Here is a 10,499-nt window from a genome sequence, read left to right as displayed (position 1 = left end):
TTTTTTTTTTTTTTTAAATCATCATGCCTGGAGGAAGAAAATAAAAATTGAAAGTGTTTTTTTCCCCCCTAACATCCTGCCTTTGCCCCACAATCCTCTTTTTCCCCATCACAGAGTAAAGAGTGAATGGAAAAATAAAGAGGAATTAAGGAGGCAAGAAGTGAGAAAAACTGCAGATGAAGAAAAGAAGAAGAAAATTATTGACTATTTAAAAACTATGATTTATCTACACTCAGAAGTTAAAAATTGCCAGAAGAGGAACCATGGTTATCTATTCAAGAAATGCTAAAAGTAGTTCTGGGAAGCATCCGGATTCTTATAATAATTGATAAGAGAAGTTTATGGGCCAAAGGTGGGATGACATTTTTTTCTTGACATCCTATCTTCACCTTTGTTTTTAAAAGCCTGTCACATTTCTTCCCTCTATAATATAAATGCAAGAACTGGTTGGGCTTTAGTTAGACCCCAGTCTGTTCTTTCCTCTTGTTGATAGTCTTTGCTTTCTGTGTTCTCTGCTTCCTGGTTTCAGCTAGCATTATATTGAATTTTAAGGGGAAAAAGAAAAAAGTAGATATGAGGAAAAGTCTTCTTTTGAGAATTTCCTAGGCAAATCCATAAAAATTTTGTAAGCTTCCCTATACTTTTGTAATTACAGTTTTGTGAGATAACAGAAAATATACATATTGGTCTCTGTCCCCAGTTTCTGGCACAGAGCTCCTAAAACTCTTGTAATTTCCTAAGTAATAAGAGTACTCAGGAGCATTTTGTTCTAATGTTTGGTCTTTGACCCCGGTTCCTGACACAGTGTTCCTAAATCCCTTGGAATTTCCAAGGTGATGGTACTATCTTCTGTTTGAATGAAGTGACTCCTGGTGGGCTCCAGGATAGAGAGTGGTTACCACAGAGTCCAAGCCATGATTAGAAGTGTGGAATTTTCAGCCCCAGCTGTCCATTCCCCAAAAAGGGGCAAGGGGCTGGACATGGTGTTAATAATCAATTATACCTATGTCATGAGGCTTCCATGAAATTCCCCAAAGAAGAGGCTCCAGAGAGCTTCAGGGTTGACGCACACATGGAAGTGCAGAGAGAGTGGCATGCCCAGAGAGGCACAGAAGCTCCATGCCCCTTCCCACATACTTTGCCCTGCTCATCTCTTTCCTCTGGATGTTCACCTATATCATTTATCATATCCTTTCATAATAAACTGATGAACAGTAAGTAGACTCTTCCTGAGTCTTGGGAACCATTCTAGCAAGTTCATCAAACTCAAGAAGGAAGCTGACGGAATGTTGGATTTGGAGTCCATCAGTCAGAAGCACAGCTTCCAACCCAGACTTGCAACTGGCCTCTGAAGTGAGGGGGCAGTTATGTGAGATTCAGTTCTTAACCTGCATAATCTTATGCTAGGTATCTCCGGGTAGACAGGGTCAGAACTGAGATCAACCACAGGACACCCAGCTGGTGTCACAGAATTACTTGGTAGGAAAAATACCACATATCTGGTGACAATAGCATGAGTAAGGGAAAGAAAGAAGAGAGCTGAGCTTTCCTTTAGAATTCCTGAAGCCCTACTAGGTACATACAGCATGAGTCTGGATTTCAGGCCTTACTTACTTCAAAAAGTACATTTTAACTGCCTAAAGAACTTCTCAAAAGTGGATACTATCAACCTACTGAAGTTGTAGTTAAATTCTCAAACTTGCTACAGTGTCAACAGAACTACTTGTTTGAAACACACTTTTTCTGTAAAGTTGTATTATTGAAGCTCTTTGTTATGAACAGCAAAATCATTTTGAATTTTAGAACTATCTGGAATAGGGGCGCCTGGGTGACTCAGTCAGTTAAGTGACGGCCTTTGGCTCACGTCATGATCACAGGGTCCTGGGATTGAGGCCCACGTGGGGCTCCTCTCACAGCAGGGTGTCTGCTTCACCCTCTGCTCCTCCCCTGCTCATGCCCTCTCATCACTCTCAAATAAATAAATAAATAAATAAATAAATAAATAAAAAGGCATGTCAGAAACTATCTGGGATAGAAACCTGTCACCAGTCAAGGAAAGGGTTGACTTATAGGCCAACAAGATATATATATATATTTTTTAAAGATTTTATTTATTTATTTGACAGATAGAGATCACAAGTAGGCAGAGAGGCAGGCAGAGAGAGAGAGAGGAGGAAGCTGGCTCCCTGCCGAGCAGAGAGCCCGATGCGGGACTCGATCCCGGGACGCAAGATCATGACCTGAGCCGAAGGTAGCGGCTTAACCCACTGAGCCACTCAGGTGCCCCAAGATAGATACTTTTTAAAGGAGAATGGAAGTCCAATTTTTTTGTAGGAACCAATTAATAATAAGGGACAAGTTCAGACTCCCGTTGAACTAGAGTTATATTGGAATTTCTACTGGAACCTGTTGCTTCAGGTGTTTGGTCACTGGTTCAGAGCAAATCTAATAAAGAGGACTCAGTTTAATTTTAAGTCAAATCTCCACAAGGCATTTGCCATTGTATCACCCTGGGCACTCTTGAAAGCCTTCTTGCATTTATCACATTGTATTCACATGTGATAATCATAACTTTTTAGAAGTTGTATGGTTACAATGATAAAAAATATTTGTTTAAAAATATCCTGAGACTAACTTCTAGCAGTTATGTGGCCTAAGGTGACATCAAATTAAATGATGGCTTGGCAGGGAAATGGTGTCTGTGCTGGGATAATGGGAAAGACAGTGATTTTGTTCAGTCCTGATCTCCAGGCCTCTGGTAAGAGTGGTCAGGAAGTACCAGCAAAGAAGAAATTGTGGCTGTGAGAGCACGTCCCCTGCACACACCAGACTTTTCATCCTTTCATCCTCTCTGCTCTGGTTTTCCTTCCCTCTCATATCGTGGGGTGCACAGGGAAAGAAATTATGTCTCTAGAACATAGTATTGAATCAGCCTATAAAAAAATTAACGTAATTAGTATGTTGATTTCCTGATTTTACCTTAATGCTAGCTTTTTAAAAATTCTAAAGATGAGGGGCGCCTAGGTGGCTCAGTGGGTTAAAGCCGCTGCCTTCAGCTCAGGTCATAATCCCAGGGTCCTGGGATGGAGCCCCGCATCGGGCTCTCTGCTTAGCAGCGAGCCCGCTTCCTCCTCTCTCTGCCTACTTGTGGTCTCTGCCTGTCATCAAATAAATAAAAGCTTAAAAATAAAAATTCTAAAGATGAAGATTAAAACAAACCTTCTAAGTAAACACCCACATAAAGACATGTCAGTGAATTGATGGTAATCTGAGGCAATGGCAGAAATCTCCAGATAGGTCATTTTAGAAACTGATTTTCTCTATCAACTGGATAGGATAAACAGAATTTCCTCAGGTGCCCTTCAGTCTTTTTTCCAAAGAGGCTCCAAATTCCTTGTCCTAGTTTTTGGCCTCTTGCCAAGGGTGCTTCTCCCTGGTCCACTCTCCCCACCCAATCCAGAATCACATTGTCTTGATTTCATTGCTGTGCCTCACTAGACCTCGCCCCAGGGCTGGTTTCTTATTCAGGATTTTAAAATTCAAGCAAAATCCCTTCTTTCTGTTCAAAAGTATCTTCTTTTCCTCCTCCTGCGTCCCCTAGATCCCATATGGAGTTATAGGGACTCCCAGGAGGCCTGTGACCTTGGCCTGGGGTGAGCCTTCCAGCAACTAGTTCTACAGCCTAGAGCAGGTTCCTGACACAGGTGAAACACTGATTTCCTAACTTATAAAATTTTGGATGATAATACTTATTTCCTTTGACTGAAGGAATAATAGAGATAACTTACATACATAGTGTCTAGCACATTATAGAGTTTTGACAAAAGGTATCATTATAATCTTTTGCTATATGTAGTTTTCTAAGCTTTTCTGACTGTGAAATTTTGTTTCTTAGAGTGACAGTTTTATATTTTTCCTCATGAAGTTTTTGTTAAATCTCTGGATTCCTGGAAAGTAAGATGAACAAGAACCTCCAAGACTAGTTACAATTCACCATCTCTTACCTAGACGATTTCATTCTAAAAATCTTGAGAAGATAAATTCACCATATTCCTGTGAATTTCATGGGTTTTCTTTATTGCATTAGTAGTGTGCAAACCGTTAGCTTCCAGATCACACTGAGGAAATATAGCTGAGACTCAACATCTAGAATTTTCGTAGCCTGAGTTTTAGTTGAAATTTATTATGTCTATTGTAGTTTTAAAACAAAGCACCAATAATACAGTTTTTTTTTTTTTAAGAAGTAAATGAAATTAGCTTTTCCAATACTTAAAAAAATTCCAAAGTTAAACTGGAATTCAGTCCCAGCTGAATAAAATCTAGTATTGGCCACATTGTTATGATTAAGCAATATTATTCTGGATGGCCATTTATATAAAGCATAAAAATGAAATACTTGATATGGTTCTTATAAAAGTTTCAAAAAGTATGATTATTAGGCTTGATGAATAAAGCTATTCACATATCCTTATTTATTATAAGGTATATAATTGTCTTTGAACCTATTAATGATTATTTCTCAATGCATATTTCACAGTGAACAGCTTCTAGGGGGTGAATTGTTGGCCAGAGGAAAGAGGATTTACACCAGATTCAGTGTTACAGTCATAAGGTTCTGAATTACATTCTGTAGAGATACCCCGCCCCCCAAAATATTTCAACTTCAGACCAATTAAAAAGTTGTGTGGTTGTGTGTGTGTGTGTGTTTAAAGATTTTACTTATTTATTTGACAGACAGAGATCACAAGTAGGCAGAGAGGCAGGCAGAAAGAGAGGGGGAAGCAGGCTCCCTGCTGACCAGATGCAGGGCTCCATCCCAGGGTCCTGGGATCATGACCTGAGCCAAAGGCAGAGGCTTTAACCCACTGAGCCATCCTGGTTTTTCTTGCTTTGATTGTTGGAGGACTTGTTTTTATTGTTTTAGCTATTTTAAATTTAGACAGAATATCTCCTCTGCCCATTTGTGGTAGTTTCTTTCCTTTCTTTCCCCCTTTATTATTGATAGAGTTGTTCGTGTTTACTATTTTTATGTTTCTTGTGACAGCTTCCCAAGGAACATACATTTATCTGTTTCTCCCTTGGATTTCTCAGGACAGGCATGAGTGAGGACAGCTGCATCAGGCCATTCCAGATTCCAGGGAAGCACTCTATTTAGATTCACGGAGGGGTATGAGGAACATTAACAGAAATTCAGATAGTGAGCAATTGTACATTTTGCCTATACATGCATTTCCCACTTCCCGCTGAATTCACACAATTTCTGCTTCTTTGTGATTTATTCATTCATTCTGTTTGCTTTATTACTATAAAATAGAAAAGTGAGATTTGAGGTTCTGAATTGGCTTATGATGCTGTAAGTGAAAAAAGTTAATTTAGTCACGGCTCATCATTCTTCTAGATGCTTGTAAAAAAAGAAATTGAGCTATATTCCAAGCTACATATAGGTTTTTGCATGCTTACCTTGTCTGACAGCTAGTGTGGTGGTATAGACCAAGAAGAGAAGGATGTAATTGAGGAAACTCTGGAAGACTGGTGTATTGGCATGGAAATCTTCTGACAGGTACTTGCTGGTCAAGCCAATTCCACAGATAAGAAGGGATAACACCTGGCCCAGAGCCACAGAGATTAACATCTCCCTGAAAAGTAAAGAGAAACAGCAAACATCAGCAGGAAGTCCATTAAAACAGTAACAGTTAAAATTTACTAAGCATTTGTGCCATTCACTAGGCTAAGTGTAATAAATAGTATTTATTATTGCCTATCACAATGATCCTACAAAAGATGTACAATTTTTAGTGAGGTTTTACAGAGGTGGAAAAAAAAAAAAAAACCAACCAAGTTTAGAGGGGTTGAGGAAGTTGCTCACTGTCACATAACTAGGAAATGGCAAAGCTGGGATTTGAGACCGAATCTCTCCAAGCGATCCTGGCTTCTAGCCAAGGCATTCTGGAGCCTGTGGGGGGAAATCACCATCATCCCTGATGCCCACCATTGCATTCACTAAATGTTCAGAAACCCGAGAGAGCATTTGCACCCTGACAAAGAGGCATCTCATTGTAACCTTATATCAATAAAGAGAGACTCTTGTTTATAGACTGAAATTTTGGATCCAGGAACCCCTGAAAATCCAAAAGGACCATCTCCTTCCCATTCCCAGATTTTGGATCTTCTTTTGCTCTAGTAAGCACTAATAAGCACTAGTCTCTTTTTTCCTTTACACAAGTTACAAATGATTGCATATTAAACCTGTTATTCATGAAGGAAACTTATTTACCGAGGGGGTACAATAAAACATTTCACACCGTGTAAATATTTTCTGTGGCTTTTTCATAGGCATTGTAGACCACTGTAGTAGGGACTAAAAGCAAGAGTCAAGGGGTTCACTTTGCATAGAAATAAAGTGCCCATATGGATTTTGCCATCATATAAATCTGCACAATCTGACTCAGGAAAAGCTCCTAGAAATACAAAGCAGGCTTCTGCCTTCCCCCAAAGTCCCATCTGACTTTCCTGGTTTATTTATAGAAACAGTAATGTAAAATAAGCAAGGAGTAGTATTTTTAAATAAAAAAGCACTGGTCAGAAAATTTGCAATGTTACATATTTCCTCCCCCACAGCAGATGTGAATCCATCTTTCTGAAAGGGGCAAAGAGTTCTGGGTAGATACCTCAGTGGTGTCTTGCCAAAGAAAGAAAGAAAGAAAGAATGGAAGGGAAGAAGGAAGGAAGGAAGGAAGGAAGGAAGGAAGGAAGGAAAGAAAAGAAAGAAAGAAAGAAAGAAAGAAAGAAAGAAAGAAAGAAATTAATTTAAAGACACCCATCAAATTTTCATCATTCCATTTGTTTCCATGAGGAGGAAAATATTGGCAAGGCATGAGAGCCCATAGAAGGTTTTACTTCCTGAGGTTAACCTGGAGCATGCTGGTAGAGGCTTCCCACTGGTTGTCCTGTTCCCAAACACTGGCCCTGACCTCCCCCACTCCGCAATTCAATCTTTTTTAAGGAATCAAAGACATATTTTTAAACATGTCTAAAATGTCAGTCTGTTGCTTAAAATCCTATAATGGTACCTTTCAAAGTGCAGTGATCTATAAGGCCTGTGATACATCCTCTACAAAGATGGCTGCCAACATTTCCTCCTATCCCTCCGCATTCATGCTGGTCCTCTCAAAGGGAGGTGGGATCTATTTCTTCTTTTCTAACGTGCTTATCTTGTGACTTACTTTGACCAACAGAATGTAAGGGAAAGGATGTCATGTGACTTCTGGGCTAATCCATAAGAAGCTCTGCTGTTTCCAGTTTTGGCTCTCTTCAGATACAGCTTCCATGTAAAGAACCTAGGCTATTAGAGCTTGAGAGAGCAAGTGAAGAGGAAAAGAGAGAGCCAGCCAATGCCACCCCAGCTGAAGCACGAACCCTCTGAGGGAGGATCCTCGATCCTCCTGCCCCAGCGCAGCAGTACCAGCCTATGCCACATGGAGCGGAGATGAGCCATTGCCAGAGATAACTGCCCAACTGGAGAATTGCTAGAAACAATCAATGGCTGTTGTTTTAGGGCATGAAATTCACAGTAGTTAGTTATGGAGCAATAGGTAACTGAAATCAAGGCCCCAAATGCCCCCCTCCACTCTTACTACCTCTGAGGCTTTACCTCCTGCTTTCCCCATGAAGCCAGAGCTCCAGTCCTACAGAGCTACCTACATATCAACAGTGAGTTGTAGTCTTCTTCGCTGGCATTATTGTGTTATCACTGTTTCCAGAATGTTCATCTTGCCTTTATCAGTCTGACTCCTGTTCATCTTTTAGGTTTGGCTTATATGTTACCCCCTTTAAGAAGTATTACCTGTCCTCCCTTCGCTGGAATGTTTCTCCTTTACTTCTACATCACTGCATTTTTAAAAAAAATCTTATTTATTTATTTATAAATTTATTTTTTATTTTTAAATTTTATTTATTTTTTTATTTATTCGATTTATTTATTTATTTATTTGATTTTTTTTAGATTTATATTATAATTTTATTATCACAAGTAGGCAGAGAAACAGGCAGAGAGAGAAGAAGCAGGCTCCCTGCTGAGCAGAGAGCCCAATGCAGGCTCGATCCCAGGACCCTGGGATCATGATATATCACTGTATTATAATTACTGATTTTACCCCTTTTTCCCCTCTGCCAGACTGTGAAGTCTGCATGATGTTCTTCACCATATCTGTAGCTGGGCAATACCATTCAGAAGAAGTAGAAAATGAAGAGATTCAAAGACAGTGCAGAGATTGGCCTTAGGCAACCCTGAACAATTTTACTGAACTGAAAGGTGATAAAAAAAAAAGAAAGGCAAAGGTAAAGAGAAGCACCAGAAATATTCCAGAATTATTTCAAAGGTTTTTAAGCCAGCCTAACACCAGTATGATATCCACTAACAAAAATCATGATAAGGAGTTGGTTTTAGTGCAAAGATAACAAGTATTTTTGGAATATTGAATTTGAGCCACCAGATGAACGTCCAGATGATCCAGCAATATTAGAAACAAGAGATAACAGTTGGATAGGGAGGTCAGCCAGGAGACAAATATGCAGAAGTTACACACCTGAGAATGTCTAAAGTACTAGAAATGGATGATATCACCAAGGAAGGGAGAATGAAAGAGAGAGTAAGAGGGGCTAGGTAAAATCCTTGAGGAATCTGCAGACTGGGGTTAGGGGAGAAAGAAGAGGCACATCATTAGAGTCAGAAGTAGTTAGAAGGCCAAGGGGAAAACCAGGACAGTTCTTGCTATCAGAGAAACCAAGGAAGCAGAGACTTTCATGGAGGAGGTAGTTGTAGTATTGAAAGTTGCTTACAGGGTAGAGAGAATGAGGACTGATGGAAGTTAAGTTGTAGTCATTCCTAGCCTTTGAAGGACCAGTTTTGGCAGAGTGGAGAGTACCAGGGCAATACTGGTATCATGGAAACCAAGGGAACAGAGAATTTACAGAGGGAATAGTTAGTTGTGACTAAGTAGACAGGAAGTGGTAAGATATAAAAGTGTTGACTTTGAAGAATTTTGAAGAATTCAAAGAATTCTTTGAAGGAGTTTGAGCTAGTCACCACAAAACACAATAATTATGATGATAGTTAAAATAATAATGTATAAAATGATTTAAAAATTTAATTTAGCATGGATTCATGATTACCTTTTCACTGGGTCACTCTTGATTACCTGCATAATAACTTACATCCTTAAGTGGAAGAGAAATGAGGAGAGTTACAACTAATTGGCTGCTCCCAGTGCTGAGTGCATCCACTGGAGAACACTGGGTATGGAGTAGGTCTCCTTGGGAAAAGAAGGTTAAAAACTGCCATGATGTGGTAATTCCTACAGCTGCTTGAATTACAACCCTGGCATTCAAAACCTTGGCAATATCCTGTGCCTTTCCTGAACAAAATCAAGCCACCAAAAATGACTGGTTACTTATGTAATAGAAAAAAATTTTAGTTCTTCTGACATATATGTACTGCTATACTATAAAACAGCCATCTACATGTCAGGCACTATATATGCAAAGATGAGTAAGACACAGTCCTTGTCATTGAGGAGATACTAACCAAGATTTTAGGGCTGAGTTCCCAAATAACTTATTACACAGTGAGGCCAGTTAATGAGAAATAACAAAAATAATTCATATTTAGTAAATTCTCACCTAAGTCCTGGGCTTAGCTTTATCTATACATTCTTCTTTAATCCTCATAATAACTGAATGAGGTAGGTAGTACTTTTGTATTTATTTCTCATAGAAATGTGCTGACAATGGGCACATTCTGAAAGTTTATGGTAGAATGAATCCACTTAATCCAGGTATTAATTTACTCCTTAAGAGTTTTTAAAATACAGGGACGCGTGGGTGGCTCAGTTGGTTAAGCAGCTGCCTTTGGCTCGGGTCATGATCCCAGCGTCCTGGGATCGAGTCCCGCATTAGGCTCCTTGCTCCCACATCGGGCTCCTTGCTCAGCAGGAAGCCTGCTTCTCCCTCTGCCTCTGCCTGCCATTCTGTCTGCCTGTGCTCGCTCTCTCTGATAAATAAATAAAATCTTTAAAAAAAAAAAAGAGTTTTTAAAATACAGCATTGGTTATGTCAGCATTTGAATTAATGACCTTTTAAAATCAAAAGGACTAAAGCAGTAGTCTCTTAATATAGAATGATAACTGGAAGATCAAAATATTTAGAAACCTGTTTTATAAATATTTTATATTTATCTATCTACTGCATATATCATTCTACATTCACAGTATACATTTTTACTAATTTGTACTCTATAAATGCATAAATAAATATGTAGATTTTTAAAAAAGATTTTATTTATTTATTTGACAGAGATCACAAGTAGTCAGAGAGATAGGCAGAGAGAGGGGTGGGGAAGCAGGCTCCCTGCCAAGCAGAGAGCCCCATGCAGGGCTCGATCCAGGGACCCTGAGATCATGGCCTGAGCTGAAGGCAGAGGCTTTAACCCACTGAGCCACCCA

At 39.4% G+C, this 10,499-nt stretch overlaps 1 protein-coding gene across 2 annotated transcripts in view; it reads right to left on the bottom strand.

Annotated features, from left to right (window-relative positions):
- Nucleotides 1-10,499, bottom strand: part of SLC35F1 (solute carrier family 35 member F1) — a 391,741-nt gene that overhangs the window by 139,027 nt on the left and 242,215 nt on the right. For both annotated transcript variants that reach the window (XR_009404454.1, XM_059400616.1), the window contains exon 2: nucleotides 5,461-5,636. Coding sequence is in view for 1 of the 2 variants with exons in the window: in XM_059400616.1 (XP_059256599.1) it covers nucleotides 5,461-5,636 (176 nt within the window). In the remaining variant the exon portion in view is untranslated. The remainder of the gene's footprint in view (nucleotides 1-5,460; nucleotides 5,637-10,499) is intronic.

This window comes from Mustela nigripes, chromosome 5 (genome assembly GCF_022355385.1).
Source record: "Mustela nigripes isolate SB6536 chromosome 5, MUSNIG.SB6536, whole genome shotgun sequence".
Lineage (NCBI taxonomy): Eukaryota > Metazoa > Chordata > Mammalia > Carnivora > Mustelidae > Mustela > Mustela nigripes.
The sequence above is the reverse complement of the archived record's forward strand: the minus strand, read 5'-3'. Positions and strand labels throughout refer to the sequence as shown.